Genomic DNA, 19,043 nt, shown 5'->3' with positions numbered 1-19,043 from the left:
TTTGAACCACGGTCCTCAGATCTCAGCTTCTTGAGTAGCTAGAATTACAGGCATGAGACACTGGCACCCGGCGATTTAACCCAATTTTACAGTGAAAATTGTAGGGCATTTATCATGCAATGTAATAAGGCATTCAGAAACAAAATAGTCTTAAACTTGGCTAAGTTAGTAGCTTAAAGAGACCTTAGAAATCAGGTCAGATTCCCTTCTTTCTATGTTGTTGATCTCTGTAGGTCAGCTTGATTCATCTAGAAGTATTCTCCTTAAGCTAAGGAAAAACTTTTCCAAAATTAACTTTCGTAGACTTCTCTTCATCCACCTGGACCACATTGAATGTTTACATGCCTGAAAAAAAAAAAAAGCAAAAAGCAAAAAACCCACACTGGTCACCATGATTGTCTTAGTTCATTTAAGATTTCTTTCTTGAAAGTGAAGGAGAGGCTGGCTGGCCTGGAGCAAAAGTACATGGAGAACATTCCTTAGTGAAATCAGGTTCTGAGGGAAGAGGCAATGTGGCCACAGGGTAGGCAACTTTCAATGTTTTGCGTCTTTTTTTTTGTCAGTCGTGGGGCTTGAATTCTGGGCCTGGATGCTGTCCCTGAGCTTTTCAGCTCAAGGAAAGTGCTCTACCACTTGAGCCACAGCCACTGATTTTCTGGTGGTTAATTGGAAATAAGAGTCTCATGGACTCTCCTGCCCTGGCTGGCTTTGAACTGCGATCCTCAGATCTCAGCCTCCTGAATAGCTAGGATTACAGGCATGAGCCACCGGTGCCTGGCCAACTTTCAGTGTTTTCTATAATATCATTCTCCATCTCAATCAGGCTAGCTCCGTAAATAACACTCTATCTAATCAGTGGTAGCCCAAACCTGGAAATCATATTCAAATTTCCATCTCACTCCTCTCCTCTCTGTCCAATCAGTGATTAGCTCCACCAATTCCATCTTGAACGTAGTTCTTGTTGGTTCTTTTGCACCCCCCCCCCCACCTCCAAGTCCAGGCCACATCCACTGTTTTGTTTTTTGGTGGTACTAGGGTTTGATCTCAGAGCTCTGCGTTTGTTAGGCAGGCACTCTAGCACTTGTACCAGGCCTGTAGCCCAGAACCATCATTTTCATCATTGGTCTCTCCACCTCTGGTCTTGCTAAACCTCAGTGCAGGCTCTAAGTTGCTCACAGAGTTTCTTTCTAAAGCCATTTGGGTCAAGTAATTTTCGTGTTAAAAATGCTTCTTAGCCAGGTGCTGGTGGCTCATGCCTATAATCCTAGCTACTCAGAAGGCTGAAATCTGAGGATCATGTTTCAAAAATCAACCCAGGTAAGAAAATCTGTGAGACCCTTATCTCCAATTACCCACCAGGAAACCAGAACTGATGCTGTGGCTCAAAGTGGAAGAACATTTGTCTTGAGCAAAAGAGCTCAAGGACAGCAACCAGGCCCCAAGTTCAAGGCCCACAACTGACAAAAGAAACAACAAAACTCTTCTTAGGTTTCCCTTTGTTCTTCAGGAAAAGTTCTGATCCCAGGCCATGTCTTCCCAGGGCCCCTTCATTTGATCTGAACTGCATATCTCCTTTCATCTCTTACTAAATTTTTCTTGACTTTTTTTTCACGTGGAGTTTGAACCCTGGACCTGGGCGCTGTTCCTGAACTGTTCAGCTCAAGGAGAGCGCTCTACCAGTTGAGCTACCTCACCACTTCCAGTTTCCTGGTGGATAACTGGAGATAAAGAGTCTCATGGGGCTGGGAAGGTGGCTAAGTGGTAGAGCACTTGCCTTGTATGCCTGAGGCCCTGGGTTCAATTCCTCAGCACCACATAAGCAAAAAGAAAAAAGCCGGAAGTGGCGCTGTGGCTCAAGTGGTAGAGCGCTAGCTAGCCTTGAGCTGAAGAGCTGAGGGACAGCGCCCAGGCCCAGAGTTCAGGCCCCACGACCGGACCCAAAAAACAAAAGAAATATACAAGCTACAACTGGGAATGTGGCTTAGTGGTAGAGTATTTGTCTAGCACACATGAAGCCCTGGGTTCAATTCCTCAGTACCACATAAACAGAAAAAGCCAGAAGTGGCACTGTGGCTCAAGTGGTAGAGCAAAAGCAGCTCAGGGACAGTGCCCTGCGTTCAAGCCCCCCAGAATTGGCAAAAAAAAAAAAAAAGGAAGAAAGAGAGAGAAAGGAAGAAAGAAAAAGAAATATACAAGCTATGTCAAGTGCCAGTGGCTCACACCTATAATCCTAGCTGCTAAACAGGCTGAGATCTGAGGATCTCAGTTCAAAGCCAGCCCAGGCAGAAAAGTCTCCGAGAGACTCTTATCTCTAATTAAACACTCAAAACCAGAAGTATAGCTGTGGCTCAAAATGATAGAGCATTAGCCTTGAGCTCAGAAACAGTGCCCAGGCCCCAACTTCAAGCCTCATGACTGACAAAAAGAGAAAAAGAAAAAGAAAAAAGAAACATACAAGCTACTCTAGAGAGAAACAGTGAGCAAGAACTCTCACTTAAGGTGAAGATGATTAAGATGAAGTAAATAAGTTGAAGAGAAGTTAAGGGGGAAAGCAAGAACGAATGGTGTGAGAAGTAGAGCAGCATCAGAAGAGAATGCAGTCACAAGCTCAAAAGAAGACAACAGGAAACTGGAAGTGTTCCAGAGGAACACCTACAGGAAACGAGAGAATTTAAACTAAAACGAGCCATTGGATTTTATTATAGAGCAAGAAAGATAATATTGGAGAATGTTAGATATCTATCCCCCTCCCTCTTTTGCCTTAATTCTTCCATCCATTGGTCCAGTAGTTTCATTTAACAGTTGGGTGCCAGTGGCTCATGCCTGTAATCCTAGCTACTCAAGAGGCTGAGATCTAAGTATCGTGGTTCAAAGCCAGCCAGGGCAGGAAAGTCCGTGAGACTCTTATCTCCAATAAACCACTCAGAAAACCGGAAGTGGTGCAGTGGCTCAAGTGGTAGAATGCTACCCCTGAACTGAAGAGCTGAGGGCAGTGTTCAGGCCAGAGTTCAAGCCCCATGACAGACAAAAAAAAAAAAAAAAAAAATCATTTAACACCTACTCTAGGTCAGGGTCTATGCTAAGCCCTAGAGAGAAATGAGAAATACAATAAGGTCCTCTTGGCCTGTGAGGCTCATGACCCTTGCTTGCTAGGGAAAGTTACCATGTACCAGGGCAGGGTGTTTTATTGGAGCTAGTACTGATTGGCTCTCTGAGCACATTTAATGAAACTAGAACTAACGTCCAAGTCTAGAGGTCAACAAGACTTTATTATATTGCTCCAGGCTGGCAGGAAAGCAAAAGAGAAAGTGCACATAGCCTATTATTATTGCATCATTTCTGTCTGTTCATCAGTCAGAGATGAGATTCTGGGTTTTTCCAAAAAATTGGTTTCATCTGCTCAATGAAAGAAAATGACATAGCAATAGTTAAATCAAAGGTACATTCCCTAAAAATATTCCCCAGACTTGGTACTACTTATTATTTACTCAGAAGAGACTTCCTTTCATATCTACATTGTATATTACTAACTATTGTCCCACTATATTATTTTCTGCCCTTGTGTTCTGGAACAGCATGGTGTGTTCAAAAGGTCAGTCACAGCCCTCTGGGAATTAATAGATGTCAGTGGGGTTGGGACTTGGCAAAGGCAGAGACATTAACCAATTAGAAATTTATTTTACCAGGTTTTGATTTAATACCCACTTTATAAATTCCATTTTATTTAACACATATTCTTTTAAAAAAAAGCTCAGTGAGGTGGTGGTGATAATGCAGTACAGGGAGTTCTGAAGTTCAAGACCAGCTGAGAGATCCCTGTCTCATAAAACAAAAAAATTTAAAGCACTTTATGTTTAATGTCCTTGAAAAACAGTATTATTTAAAGAAACTCTGCCCCTCAAATTTCAAAATAAAACTAGCCATTCTTGGGGGGAAGGGTGGGGAGTATTAAATAACTATTTTAAAACACTTCCTACATTATGTATGGGATTTTGAGTGTGCTTTTGTAGGAGTGAAGACGTAAATGATGCAAACTACCGGCCTAAACAGCTTCAGTCAGGCTTTGGTTCTGGAGGTCTGGCCTGACATGAACAAAAGCAGGAAAACAAGCTCCTAGGAGCCTTGTCTGAGAGAATGTTCTCCAGGGACTCTGAGCTCAGATCTGGATCTTCCCCAGGGTTTCCAGCACAAGTCCTAGAGGACCTGGAATGGATTAGGCAAGAAGCAAGGCAGAGTAAATCGTCTCCCCCAAATTTGTCTACCCTAAGGTGTAAATAACAAGTACAGTTCCTGATACTTAAAAGCAAGCACCGTCAGCTAAATGCCGGTAGAACAATCACTACTATCACCTCCATTTCTCAGATAAGAAACTGAGTCCAAGAGATCTGAAACCATTTACCCCACGTCAAAGGCTAGAAAGCAGAGCTGTTGGAAGCCGTCAGGAGTGTCAGTAACGCGCCCTAACTTCACTGTTCAGAATGAACGCTCACCTTTGAGACCAAGCAGGGCCTGTCTAGGAACCTGGCAACTTATCAATAAGGAACTGCCTTAGGAGAAGGCTGTGTGAGTCGAAGGTGAGTTGATTGTGTGCGAGGTAGAGAGGTCAACGATCTCCAGACAGCGGACGGAAGCTGAGAGTGGGAGTACTTGCCCCTCCCGGGTCAGAGCCCCAAAGTTGGGGATGGCGACTAAGAACAGAGCACGAACCCAGCGGCAGCCACGTGGCCCAGTATCAACGCCACTGGGTGGTCAGAGGGGCGGGGCCAGAGATTCGGGCGGCGGAGCCTGGCGTTGGGAGGCGCGTCGGACGGAGTGCGCCTGCGCGGATGGGCGGGGCAGGGGCGCGGTGGAAGGCCAGCCCAATGCGTTAAAGGCGGCCCGCAGGGCTCGGGGTCCAGCTCGCGCTGCGCAGGCGCGGACTCTCTCCTTGTCAGTCGGGCGCCTCGTGCCGGCGGAGGCTCAGTAGTAGCAGCGGCGGCGGCGACCCGTCTTCAGCACCATGAGCAGCTTCAGCAGCGAGGAGCGCGCCGCGCCCTTCACCCTGGAGTACCGCGTCTTCCTCAGTGAGTGCCTGCGGCCTGTGGAACCCGGCCGTCTCCCGGTCCTGCCGCCCATTCATTCCCGGCCTGGCCGCCCGCGGGCCGCGGGTCTTGAACCCGGGCCGGGCTCCCGGGGAAGTGTGTGCGGGACCGGCTACCCGTCCTCCCTTCACCTCCCCGCGGCGGCTGGACGGCGGCCGGCGCCCTCTACCCTCCGTCCGTCCCGTCCGCCCTTCAGGACTTGAACTCGAACCCGAGGCGGGCTGGGTCTGGGATCGCCAGGGAAGGGAAATGAGTGAGTCACCCTGGGAAGGTGCTGGAGGTAAACCGGCCCCCTAAGCGGATTGCTCCGTGCGGGGCCGGGCGGGGCTGCCAGGCCGGCGATCGCACCGCTCGGGTTCCGACGGTGGGCGCCGAAAGAAGTCAAGATTCCCCTCCCCCCTCGGCCCCCAGGTGGGGGGAAACTGAGGGTCGAACCTGCGGGATCCACGCCAGCGAGGAGCGCTCGAGGCCCTCGCGCCGGGAGTTTGTTCGTAGCGGGGATGCTGGGAAACTCTCCTTAGGAAACGGGGTGCTGAGTCCCCCCCCACCCGCACAGGTGACGTCAAGGGAGGCATTTGCACCGAGCTGTTACCCGCTTGCAGAGAGGGGCGTCCAGGGGTGCAGCCCCCAGTCCCGCCCCGCATCCAGGGCGGCGCGCCCCCTCCCTCGATACTGCTTTTTTCTTTGTAGGTACAGGAAACGCTACCTAGAGCTTACCTTTCTCCCTCTCCCCTGCCCCCACCAGCTACTAAGAAGAGACGACTGGCACTAACCCCTACAAAAACTACCTCCAGGGCCCTCCTGTTTAAACATCTGTCCAGTTTTATTCAGAAGAGAATGGGAAGGGTAGGATGAGGGGAAGTTGATGCAAGGACTAGCAATACTGAAATAATGAAGAAAGCGTGTAGTCTTGGTAATGTGGGGAAAAGGAAAGTGAGTGTGAAGTTTACACATCTAGGGGCGGATTAAACTGCTCAGGGAAAATCCAAGTGTGTGTGTGTGTGTGTGTGAGGGAAAATCCAAGAAGGGTGTGTGTGTGTGTGTGTGTGTGTGTCCTGGAAATTGAGTGTGTGTGTGTGTGTTGGTCCTGGAAATTGAGTGTGTGTGTGTGTGTGTGTGTGTGTGTGTGTGTTGGTCCTGGAACTTGAACTCATGGCCTAGGAGCTGTCCTTAACTTTTTCACTCACAGCTAGCTCTCTACCACCTGAGCCACAGCCCCACTTCCTCCCTTCTCCTAGTTATTTCATAAAAAGTTCTGTAAATGGTTAACTGAAGTAAGCCCAATTAAAAACAATTTGATCACATTTTGTATAGCAAGCACTGCTCCACTCAGGGGATACAAGGCATAATATAGGTCAATACCTGTCAGAAGCTTAGAGTGTATGGGCTGAAAATCAGTCTTCAGGAAGGGTCAGGAAAGGTGAAATTTACAACTAGTTTTTAGCTGGGCATGGTGGTTCATGCCTGTAATCTTAGCACTTGGGAAGTAAGAGCCATGAAAATCAGGAGTCCCAGGCCAGCTTGAGCTACAGAGTGAAATCCTAAGGGCTGGGAAGGTGGCACAGGAAGTAGAGCGCTTGACTCACATGCATGTGGCCCTGGGTTCGATTCCTCAGCATCACATAAACAGAAAAAGCCAGAAGTGGTACTGTGGCTCAAGTAGTAGAGCACTAGCCTTGAGCTGAAGAGCTGAGGATCAGCACCCAGGTAGAGTTCAGGGCCCACGACCAAAAAAAAAACAACAACAAAAACAGTAAGACCCTACCTCTGGATGGATGGATATAGGAATAAAATCTTGATATTAAAAAATGTGTGCTTTATGGTTTTTTGGGGGTGGTGGTTGTTGCTTTTCATTTATGGGGCTTGAAATCAGGGCTTGGGTGTTGTCCCTAAACTCTTTTGCTAAAGGCTAGTGCTTTACCACGTTGAGCCACAGCTCCAGTTCTGGTTTTCTAGTGGTCAATTGGAGATAAAAGAGTCTCACAGACTTTCCTGCCCTGGCTGGCTTTGAGCCATGATCCTCAGATCTCAGCCTCTGGAATAGCTAGATTCACAGGCGAATCACTAGCACCCAGCATTTATATATAATAAATCACAATAATAATTATTTTCTATTTATCTTACAGAAAATGAAAAAGGGCAGTATATATCTCCATTTCATGATATTCCAATTTATGCAGATAAGGTAAGGAATCTTGTTCTCCTGAGCATGCTCTCTTTACTAAGGTTAGCTGCTTGTGTATGTGACTTTTCTTACATGCTTCTTACTGAGTATTTAAAATGCTTCATTGTGCTGTGAGTTAAAGGTTTGTTGCTTCAATAAGAAGTCAGTTTAAAACCAGAACATTTGGTTAAAGAAACAGTTGTAAATTAGAGAAGGAATAAAACCAAAGGTTTTTAACCTGCCTTGTTTAGAAAAAAAAAGGTTTGTCTTTTCTGTATATATACTTGGAACTAATATTCATTAGTGGTTTTAAAATAAGCCAGGTATCCAGCACAGAATTTTGACTGTGGATGTTTATTAAACAGTAGAACTAAATTAGATATTCAATGAATACAAGAAAAGTCAGTACTTTCAGTGAGCTTGAGAGAGATTTGCAAATAGTGTTAGTACACAGACCCCTAAAAAGAAATGTGTTTCTATATTCACTAGTGGGTTGCAGAAATTCAACTTTAGCACAGATTGACAGATTTATTAAAAATCAGTAAAAATCTTTACTATGTATATGGATATATTGCTCTGACTCAGAATTTTTTTTGGGGGGGGGGTGTCTGGTCGTGGGGCCTGAACTCTGGGCCTGGGCGCTGTCCCTCAGCTCTTCAGCTCAAGGCTAGCGCTCTACCACTTGAGCCATAGTGCCACTTCCAGCTTTTTTCTTTTTGCTTATGTGGTGCTGGGGAATTGAACCCAGGGCCTCATGCATGCAAGGCAAGTGCTCTACCACTGAGCCACCTTCCCAGCTCCTGACTCAGAATTTTTTATTTGCTAGGAAAAAAGTGTACAACTATATATTTTAAAAAATGTTTTATGATCCCGGGGTAGTGGAAGAATAACTAACCACTGACTAGTTTTTCCTTGTCCTTTTTTTTAAACTTTAAAAATTTTTTTTCAGTGTTGGAAATCAGACACCCAGTGTTTCATGAATACTAGGCAAACACTATTATCCAGCCCATATTTTTACAACTTAAAGTAATTATTTTAAGAAGCACAGCATATTAAGCTTCTTTCCTACTGGGAGAAGTTTGAACTGTATTTAGGAACTTGACACAGGACAGATATCTGATTCTTTTAAAATCTTCTCTTTTTTTTTTACCCCCTTATTAAGGAAGCATGGTTTACATTGAACACAATGCTTTTTGAGTTGTACAAGCTGTATAGGGTATTGACTCAGTGTTGGATGTAATGCATCCCAGGACATGTGTAGAAGAGTATAAAGGTGAAATTTTGCTCTTTTGTGGGCTCTTACTGTTTTCTGGACTTAACTCTCAGAAACAAGTTTATATGCTGTACTTTTACCAGGAAGTTTGCCACAGGTATATGGACACCTGGGCCTTGGCAGGAAATCCAGTTGATATGTTACTTCTGAGGAGCCTGCCAGAGCTGGGCTCCAATTGGAGGCTGTGGAGCAAATGGCTTGAGGCAGTTATGTTCCACACTTAAGGAGAGATCTCCAATTGGCATGTATTACCCTTAAAGAATGTCAAAACTGTAGATTCAGGAACTCCAGTTTGTTCCTGGGAGCTGATATGAACTATAGATTTTCTATACCTCTTGCATTCCCATTATTTGATTGGCTTGAATTATCTGCTTACATCTCAGAGCCAGTTGCTGATGGTTCATGCCTATAATTCTAGATACTTAGGAGGCTAAGATCTGAGGATTATGGTTTGAAGCCAGTCCTGATAGGAAAGTTTGTGAGACTCTTCTTTCCAGTTAACTACCAAAAAGCTGGAGTGGAGCTATGGCTCAAATGGTACAGCAGTATTAGCCTTGAGCAAAAAAGCTCAGGAACAGCACACAAGTCTTGAATTCAAGACCCAGGATCAGCACCAAACAAAACAAAAGAAATAAAATAAAAATAAATGAAATGACATCTCAGACCACTCTGAGTAATGAAGAGATATGAAAGTATGATTAGACACAGACTATGTTGATGGCACCCTCACATACAGACGGGTGTTTTGAGAAGTAAAACATCATCTTGACACATAGCTGATTTTTGGAACTCATGCCTGATTTTGGTGATTTGAAGAGCAGTTTAGCTGAGGAACAGAATGAATTGATAACCGGTCTTATTGCTGCTTCAAAGTATTCCACAATAGGAAACATGTTGACATTTTGGTTTGATGTAAAACTTTTCATTCAAGTTACCCTGCACTATTGAAGTCTTGTACCAAGCTGCTTGTATCTATGATATGGTTGCTCAGTTTCTGCCCTGGTGCTGTCCTGTGCAGGCTCTGAAGCATGAGCTCTTCAAACTGGTTTTCACCAGTGACCCAAACAAACTCTAAGTCCTTCAAGCCCTTCTGATTCCTGCCAGAGAAGCCGGAAGGAACAGTTTGTGTTTTGTTCTTAAGGAAGTTATTTACTTAAAACACAAATAAGGGTGTGGATGACAAGTTATTTTGGATTGTAGCCTTAAAAAAAAAAAACCAAACCAGATTAATTCACTTTTTTTACAGACAAAGGATTTTTAAAAAATAAAACATCCAATGTGATTAAGTTTACAGGAATGTTCTTATATATGTACAGTTCTAAACTTTATCCCCAATATAGGCAGTCATTTGAGGAGTGGTAATAAGTGAATGTTATTAATGTCCAAAGGCTATTGTTTTCTACTCCAAGTCAGGATCTTTCAATGTGGGCAACAGGCAGTTTGCTTATACCATTAGGTAATAAAGTCAACCAGTTCTGGAAACTCTTGTAATTCAGATATCCTGCTTTTTTTATTTAATTGTATTTAATTACATTAAAAAAAATTTTTTTTTTTGGGTCCGGTCGTGGAGCCTGAACTCTGGGCCTAGGCGCTGTCCCTCAGCTCTTCAGCTCAAGGCTAGCGCTTTACCACTTGAGCCACAGCGCCACTTCTGGCTTTTTTCTTTTTGCTTATGTGGTGCTGAGGAATCGAACCCAGGGCCTCATGCATGCAATGCAAGCGCTCTACCACTGAGCCACTTTCCCAGCCCTCCAGTTGATTTTTTTTAAAAGGAGTTATTCTTGTTTGGTATTTCTTCTTTTCACTACCGCTGATTTTCTCTAAATTTAACTGCAAAACAGTAACTTAAAAACAGGATAATCCTAGGTACTTAGAAGGCTGAATTCGAGGATCACAGTTCAAAGCCAGCCTGGGCAGAAAAGTCTGAGACTTTTATCTCCAATAAACTACTCAGCAAAAACCAGAAATGGCGCTGTGGCTCAAGTTGTAGAATACTAGCTTTGAGCACAAAGAGGCTCAGGAACAGCTCCCAAGCGTCCAGGCATTGAGTTCAATCCCCAGGACTGCCAAAAAAGAAAGCCAGACTAGTGAGATCAGAGAATAATTTTTTTTTCTTTATTTCTTTCCAAGCCTGGTATTTTTTCGAGGACCTCTCTTTCTCTCTCTTTCTCTCCCTTTTGTGAGATGTTTCTGTTATACTGAAAACACATTTTACTACTTCCATTCAGAAATGGGAAATAATAGTCTGTTACTTGTGTATATACTTAGTTATGTAGTAATAATAGCCAACACAGGGCTGGGAAGGTGGCTCAATGGTAGAGTGCTTGCCTTGCATGCATGAGGCTCTGGGTTCTATTCCTCAGCACCACATAAGCAAAAAGAAAAAAGCCAGAAGTGGTGCTGTGGCTCAAGTGATAGAGCGCTAGCCTTGAGCTGAAGAGCTGAGGGATAGTCCCCAGGCCCAGAGTTCAGGCCCCATGACTGAAACCCCCCCCCCAAAAAAAAAAATAATAGCCTACACATCACATTAGTAAACAGCTGGTCAGATTTGCACAAGACTTGCACAAGAACACTAACCACCTTGGTGAGGAGACCTATCCTCAGTTGTACTAGTTACGACAGCCTGATTTAGTTGATGAGAGTTTAAGCCTAAGTGTATGGTGTTTTACAATTTAGAATTGTTAAGTTTCCAAATTCCTTAAAGCCTAAACATCCTTAACATTTTTGATAATTTGAGGAAATAGTTACAGATGTGAAGTGAGGTGAACTTCTATGCTTCTGGCCCTCTGGAATGTCAGAACTCATTTGTGGTTTGGCTTTACCTGCTCTGTCTGCAGGTTTATTAAGCTTCCCCCTCTAAGTCAGGTGCGAGTGGCTCATGCCTGTAATCCTAGCTACTCAAGAGGCTGAGATCTGAGAATCATGGTTCAAAGCCAGGCCAGGTAGGAAAGTCCCTGTGACTTTTACCTCCAGTAAACTACTCAGAAAAAGCTGGATGTGGTGCTGTGGCTCAAGTGGTAGAGCTCTAGCCTTGAGCTGAAGAAGCTCAGGGACAGCTCCCAGACCCTGACTTCAAGCCCCAGGACTGGCCAAAAACAACAACAACAACAAAACCCCTCCTATCTAGGGAAATGAATCAATCTTTCTTTCTTTCTTTCTTTCTTTCTTTCTTTCTTTCTTTCTTTCTTTCTTTCTTTCTTTCTTTCTTTCTTTCTTCCTTCCTTCCTTCCTTCCTTCCTTCCTTCCTTCCTTTCTTTCTTTCTTTCTGAGCAGCCACACAGAATCCATAACATGGTGAAAGATGAAAAGAACAGTCTTGAGTAGCCAAATGTGGATTACCAATGGAATGACCAAACAATGGGTATTAAGATGGCACTAAATCTAGGATTAAGAACTGGGAATGGAACTCAGTGGTTGAATAATAGCTTAGCATTCATGAGATCCAGGACAGTAGGAAAAATAAAACCCAAGAGTGAACTTAGCATTTGAAACCAGATTGATTAAAGGAGGCCTGAAAAAGCCTGGCATGGTGGCACATGACTAGAACAACAGCACTCAAGAGGTCAAGACAGGAAGATCTTAAGTTTGAGACCAGCCTGAGCTACATAGTTAATTCAAAGCATTCTGAGCTATGTTATGACCTTATCCCCAAAGAACCAAACCCAAAGAAAAACTCCTTGGTTTCTTGTTGATCTACTCTACAGTTAATTTTTCAAGTTCAAACAGCTCCTAATCTTTCATGTTATAACAGCTCCACCTTGTGAATCTTGAGAGTATTGCTGAAAACTGAACTCCTATACAGCTCTTTCATTTTTATATCTAAGAAGTGGTACTAGCTAAATGTAATTCTTTTTTTTTTTTTTTTTAAAGGGCCAAAGCTTCTTTTTATTTATTTATTTGGGTCTGGACGTGGGGCCTGAACTCTGGGCCTGGGCACTGTCCCTCAGCTCTTTAGCTCAAGGCTAGCGCTCTACCACTTGAGCCACAGTGCCACTCTGGCTTTTTTCTTATGTGGTGCTGAGGAATCAAACCCAGGGCCTCAGGCATGCAAGGCAAACACTCTACCACTGAGCCATCTTCCCAGCCCCTAAATGTAATTCTTGAAAACTTACAGTGGGTAAAATAAACGTTAATAAGATTGGTCCTAAAGTTTCTCACTCATGAAAAACTACTGTTAAATTTTTCTAAAAACATTTAGTTATTTTATAGGAATATATAGTTATTTAGTCCTAGAGTTAAGTAATAGCTTTATTTTTATGCTACCTTGTTTCTCCTTTCCTTGTTTCTCCAGGATGTGTTCCACATGGTTGTTGAAGTTCCACGTTGGTCCAATGCAAAAATGGAGGTAATGTTTTCATCTATCTCAAGGAGATTTAGCACATTAGTTTCGATCTATTTTTCAGTCATGCTCCCACTGTCTGCCAGTCTCCCTGCATACCCTGGACTTCACTTCCCCATACCTTGGTACTAATGTTCCCTAAGCCTTTTCTCTTTTTTTTTTTGGTCAGTTGTGGGGCTTGAACTTGGTAACTGTCGCTGAGCTCTTTTGGTCAGGGCTAGTGCTCTACCAATTTGAACCACGGTACTACTTCCTCTTTTTTTTTTTCTTTGAGTGGTTAATTGGAGATAAGAGTCTCACAGACTTGCCTGCCCGGGCTAGGTTCGAACCATGAGCCTCAGATCTCAGCCTCCTAAGTAGCTAGGATTACAGGTGTGAACCACCGGTACCCTGCTTCTTTTCTCATCTTAAGAGGAGAAATTTCATTGAATTGAGGGCTATAGTGATCTCATTGAAACTTTTGTCTCATTGTTCAGCTTTTTTTCCTGATGATACCTGACATAGTTGCCTTTTTGTTAATCACTATTTCACATTTTATATCATTTGAACTTTGTTTTATACATTTTCATATTTGCATACAGTAGACTTGGGTATTTGGATAATTTTAAATGCTTTAAAGGAAAACTGAAATTAGATGTTTGTTTTGTTTAATAGAAATCTTGATGCGGGCTGGGAAGGTGGCTCAGTGGTAGAGTGCTTGCCTTGCATGCCTGAGGCCCTGGGTTCAATTCCTCAGCACCATATAAGCAAAAAGAAAAAAGCCGGAAGTGGCACTGTGGCTCAAGTGGTAGAGCGCTAGCCTTGAGCTGAAGAGCAGGACAGCGCCCCAGGCCCAGAGTTCAGGCCCTACGACCAGACCAAAAAAAAAAAAGAAAGAAACCTTCATGTTTTTATTTCTCCAATACTAGGATTTATTCCAGCTAATTGTAGTTGTCACTTTCTGCAGTACATAAATGTTAATAAATGCTCTTCTGCCCTTCCTGAGTAGTTGGTATACCTCCTCAAGCAAGCTTTTAGCCACACCAAAGTATATTCCATTTCATATGCAGCTGTGTAACCATTTGAAATAACATTTCAGATTGCTACCAAGGACCCTTTAAATCCAATTAAGCAAGATGTAAAAAAAGGAAAACTGCGTTATGTTGCAAATCTGTTCCCATATAAAGGATATATCTGGAATTATGGTGCCATCCCTCAGGTATGTCTTTATACACTTGTTGAAAATGTACTATCGCCTACTAAAAATGACCTTAGCTGATGGTCAAAAGATTTAAATACCTGCAAATAATGTTTGCTGTAGATTTGTGTGTGTGTGCTCATGTGTGCTTGTTCGTACACATGTGTGCACACACTGCTCCTGGAGCTTGAACTCAACCTGGGCACTGTCCCTGAGCTTTTGTGCTTAAGGCTAGTGCTCTACCACTTGAACTACAGCCTCACTTGTGGCTTTTTATTGGTTAATTGGAGGTAAGAGTCTTACAGACTTTCCTACCTAGGCTGGCTTTGAACCCCATTCTTCAGATCTCAGCTTCCTGAGTAGCTAGGATTACAGTTATGAACCACTGGCTCCCAGCTTGCTATAGATTTTTAAAACATAGGAAGGGGTAATTAGCTCTGGTTAATGAATTTTTTAATAACTAGAAAGGCTAGATTAAAAATATTTAAGCTCAGATTTGGAGGTTTCTTTTCTGAAATGTTTCTTTTTCTGTGGACTCGTTGTAAGATACACATATATATACATATATATATAGAGAGAGAGGGAGAGGGAGGGAGAGAGAGGGAGGGAGAGAGATTATTTATAGATCCAGTGCCAAATTTTATTTTATTTTTTATTGTGAAAATACTGTACAGAGGGGTGACAATTACATGGGCAAGATAATGAGTACATTTCTTATCAAGCATTGTAGCCTCTTTCTTTGTTTCCCCTTCTCATCCCTTCCCATCCTCCCCTTGCCCCCCCAACCAATCCTCCCTCCCCCCACCAAAGTAGTAAAGTTCATTTTTCCACATAACAACTTGTACATCTCATTGTTGCAACGGGTCCACCTGTATCCCTATTTAAACGATTTGTTTTTTCACTTCCCCTCCACAAATTATACCATGGGGGAGGGACATACAAAGCAACAAAGAAATAATCTTATAAATGTGTTAGAAACAAGCACCTGAAAGAAAAAAAAAACATTTGAATGCATATCTTATGGTTCATTTCCCTAACATCAACTTATCTGACTTTTTCTGCTTGACTCAGACATATACTAGTTATTGCAAATAAGGGAAACCATGGGACCTAAGTTTCTTTGGGCCTGGCTTACTTCACTTAATATAATTTTTTCCAAGTCTTTCCATTTCCTAACAAATGGGGCAATGTCATTCTTTCTGATGGAGGCATAGAATTCCATTGTGTATATATACCATATTTTCTTGATCCATTCATCTACTGAGGGGCATCTGGGTTGGTTCCATATCTTAGCTATGGTAAATAATGCTGCAATAAACAATCGTGCTGGTAGCTTTAGTGTGGCCTTGTTTGTGATCATTTGGGTAAATGCCCAAAAGTGGAGTTGCTGGGTCATAGGGGAGCTCTATGTGGAGTCTTTTGAGAAACCTTCATATTGCTTTCCAAAGTGGTTGAACAAGTTTACACTCCCACCAACAATGCAGTAAGGTTCCCTTCTGTCCACATCCCCTCCAGCATCTGTTGTTATTAGAGTTTTTGACTACAGCCATTCTAACTGGGGTGAGGTGGTATCTCACAGTGCTAAATTTTATTAAGAGAGTGTATGGTAGTGTTTGAAAGAACTGATTTGGGAGCTGGGAAAATAGCTCAGTGGTAGAGTGCTTGTGTCACATGCATGAGGCCCTGGGTTCCATTCCTTAGAACCACATAAGCAGAAAAAGCTGGAAGTGGCATTGTGACTCAAGTGGTAGACCGCTTGCCTTGAGCTGAAGAGCTCAATGACAATGCTCAGACCCAGAGTTCCAAAGAAAAAGAACTGATTTGTAGCTAGATGTGGTACATGTTTTTAATCCCAGCATTTGACAGATTGAGGCAAGAAGACTTTGAGGCCATCCTGAATTACATTGTAAGTTTCAGGGGAGCCTAGGCTACAGAGTGAGCTTCTGTCTTGTAAATAAAAAAACTAAAACAACACAAAAACCTGGTGTTTGGAGCCAGATGTACATGTCTCTTTCTATTTTCAAAGATTTTTTTAAATTAATATATTATTTGAACAGGGTGGAGAGTTCATTGTAGCATTTCCATACACATATACAATGTGCCCTGATCAAACACACTTCTTCCCTTTCTTTCTCTCATCCTCCCTTCCCCTGTGTGTCCTTTTTCCTTTTTGAGATATAAATTAATACTGAGTTTGTATAGTTATTATAGAATAAAGCACCTAGTTTCTGCATTTCACATAGTAATTGATTTCTTCCTGTTGAAGTAGAGCTCTTTGTGGCAAAAGTGTTGGTAAGCCTGGAGTTGGAAGGAGAGCTGAATTGCTTACCATTTTATCTCAAGTACAATGATCAGTTGTCATAGCAGGTTCTTATTTCATGTTTGAGTGAAGATTCTTCTAGAATCACACCTGTTTAATTGTTTTGGTTAGGCTAATGCTGTAGTACCTAAACTACATGTTCAATTTAGTTTTTTTCTGGTTTCTAAGTGCTTTGTTTATTCTCCATTAAGTGAAATTGTTAAGTAGAATTTTCTTGTGGAACAGCTATTAGAATATAGGTCAAATTGATCTAAGCTTGTGAGTAATCACAAAGTCATTTTTCTGCCTAATTACAGCACTTAGCCTTGTACTTCTGATTTAGTATTTTGCTTTGAAGTATGCCCCTACGGGAAAACATCACTGAAATGTTTACCCTTCTGTAGCTTGTTCTGTCTTACTGTTTGTTGGCTTTGTGAGTCCTCCTTTATCCTTCTTCACTTTTATCTTTCTTCCTTCACTCCTGATGAGTCAAAGAAACTCAAGTCATAAGAATATTCTGACTGGGGAGAAAACCTGAACAATAGCAGCATTTTAAACCTAGCTTCCTGGCAAACACAGCCTCAGTTCTTTTGTAAGATGTTTTGGGAGGATTCTGCTTTGCAATTTAGCAAGGAAGGAAAACCAGTCATTTAAGCTTCAGAAAAACCTGGTTAAACTTTTCAGTCTTGGCTCCTGGCCAGCTTTTAACATCAATGCTTTTAACATCAGAACATATTTCCATTTTAGTATCACAGCTTCTAGTCTGTGTTTTAGAAATTGGCCATAAAGAAAAGCTAATTAGTAGAAAATAGTAAGTGCCCGGAAGAGTTCAAAGGTTTTCCTTTTGGTTGGGAGATTGGAATCCTGGGCCTTGTGCATTTAAGAATACTTTACATAACCAGTCCTTAGTTGTTTGCAGATCTTGGTCCTGGTGCTTGAACTAAGGACCTGAGCACTATCTCTGAGCCTCTTTGTGCTCTATCACTTTAGTCACAGCTCTCCTTCCAGTCCTTAGTTTTTGTTGTTGTTGTTGTTTTGGTCATGGGGCTTGAACTTAGGGCCTGGGCACTGTCTCTGAGCTTTGTTGCTCAAGGCTAACACATTACTACTTTGAGCCACAGCTCCATATCCAGTTTCCTTGTGGCTAATTGGAAATAAGGGTCTCATTACCTTTCCTGCAGACTGACTTTGAACTTTGATCCTCAGATCTCAGCCTCTTGAGTAGTTAGCATTAGTAGTAGTAGTAATGCTAACTAGTGCCCCAGCCTTGTTTCTTTTTGTTTGTTTGTTTTGTTTTTTTGAGACAGATTCTTGTTAGGCCAACTGCATGCTCCCCTCACTGAACCCATAGTGGAATTATAGGCATGAGCCACTGAGCAGTTTTCTTTTGCTATTTTATTATTGTTATTTTGGTTGAATTGGGTTTTGAATTCAGAGCCTCATGCAGGCTAAGCATATGTTCTGCTGCTGAGCCACACCATCAGTCCTTTTTGCACTGATTTATTTTGAGACAGATTCTATGGACTATGATCTGCCTATTGTATACTTCCCATTTGTAGCCCTGATGACAAGCATGTGTCACCATGCCCAACTTACCTTATTGACATAGATTCTTGAGATCCTTTCCTTTCCTTTCTTTTCCTTTCCCAGCCCCTTAAGTAGCTAGGATTACAAGTTTGAACAACTGGCAACCTTTATTTGTTTATTGACTGTGTATGTGTGTGTGTGTATATGTGTGTGTGAAAGAGAGAGAGAGAGAGAGAGAAGTGAGTATGTATGTGTATGTGTATGTGATAGGATCCTGTTATTTAGTCTAAACTGGCCTGGTACTCAGATACTCCTTCCTCAGCCTACTGAGTGCTGGAATTATAGGCTTATGCACCCACACCCAGTGTAGTTTGGGTTTTATTGTTGTTGTTCTAAAAATAAGATCATTGTTTTCAATCTTAAATTTAGTTAAGCTATAGCATTTAATTGAAATAGTTATATATAATTAAGATTCTTAAACATAATGAACTTAAAAATGAGAAAAAATAGGTCAATTTATAGTTTTGTAGAAAGATTGACTGGATTTTGTCCATCACCAAGATCCCCTTTGTCACCAGAATGTATAGGAATGATGTAACCCTTGTTTTTTTTTTTTAGACATGGGAAGACCCAGGTCACAATGACAAACATACTGGATGCTGTGGTGACAATGACCCAATTGATGTTTGTGAAATTGGAAGCAAGGTAATGAAATCTGACATCTTTTCTGTAGCGTAAGAATACTGTGAAGGGGCTGGGAAGGTGGCTCAGTGGTAGAGCGCATGCCTTGCATGCCAGAGGCCCTGAGTTCGATTCCTCAGCACCACATAAGCATAAAGAAAAAAGCCGGAAGTGGCGCTGTGGCTCAAGTGGTAGAGCGCTAGCCTTGAGCTGAAGAGCTGAGGGACAGCGCCCATGCCTAGAGTTCAGGCCCCATGACCGGACCCAAAAAAAAAAAAAAAAGAATACTGTGAATAAAACCTATGAATATTACAGAAATAATAATGGTTCTGGGTGATTTCATTCTAAGCATTCATAATTGTCATTTTCAAGCCTAGGCTGGAAAAATGTGCATGTATATATAGGGTTGAACAGGGAGACATGCTCTGTACTACTTTAGAAGACAGATAAATAGTCCATAGGTAAAAGTACCTGGAAGCACATTTCAAATTGGCATGAGATA

General features: G+C 42.5%; 1 protein-coding gene across 1 annotated transcript in view; it reads left to right on the top strand.

The window, feature by feature from the left end:
* The first annotated feature begins 4,881 nt into the window (after nt 1-4,881).
* Nucleotides 4,882-19,043, top strand: part of Ppa1 (inorganic pyrophosphatase 1) — a 28,721-nt gene continuing 14,559 nt past the window's right edge. Inside the window, exons 1-5 of the mRNA XM_042696341.1 lie at nt 4,882-5,063; nt 7,208-7,266; nt 12,810-12,863; nt 13,936-14,055; nt 18,479-18,565. Of these exons, the coding sequence (XP_042552275.1) occupies nt 5,000-5,063; nt 7,208-7,266; nt 12,810-12,863; nt 13,936-14,055; nt 18,479-18,565 (384 nt within the window). The 5' untranslated portion in view covers nt 4,882-4,999. The remainder of the gene's footprint in view (nt 5,064-7,207; nt 7,267-12,809; nt 12,864-13,935; nt 14,056-18,478; nt 18,566-19,043) is intronic.

Source organism: Dipodomys spectabilis, unplaced genomic scaffold (genome assembly GCF_019054845.1).
Source record: "Dipodomys spectabilis isolate Male_0828 unplaced genomic scaffold, ASM1905484v1 ptg000207l, whole genome shotgun sequence".
Classification (NCBI taxonomy): Eukaryota; Metazoa; Chordata; class Mammalia; order Rodentia; family Heteromyidae; genus Dipodomys; species Dipodomys spectabilis.
This window is presented reverse-complemented; position numbering and strand designations above follow the sequence as displayed.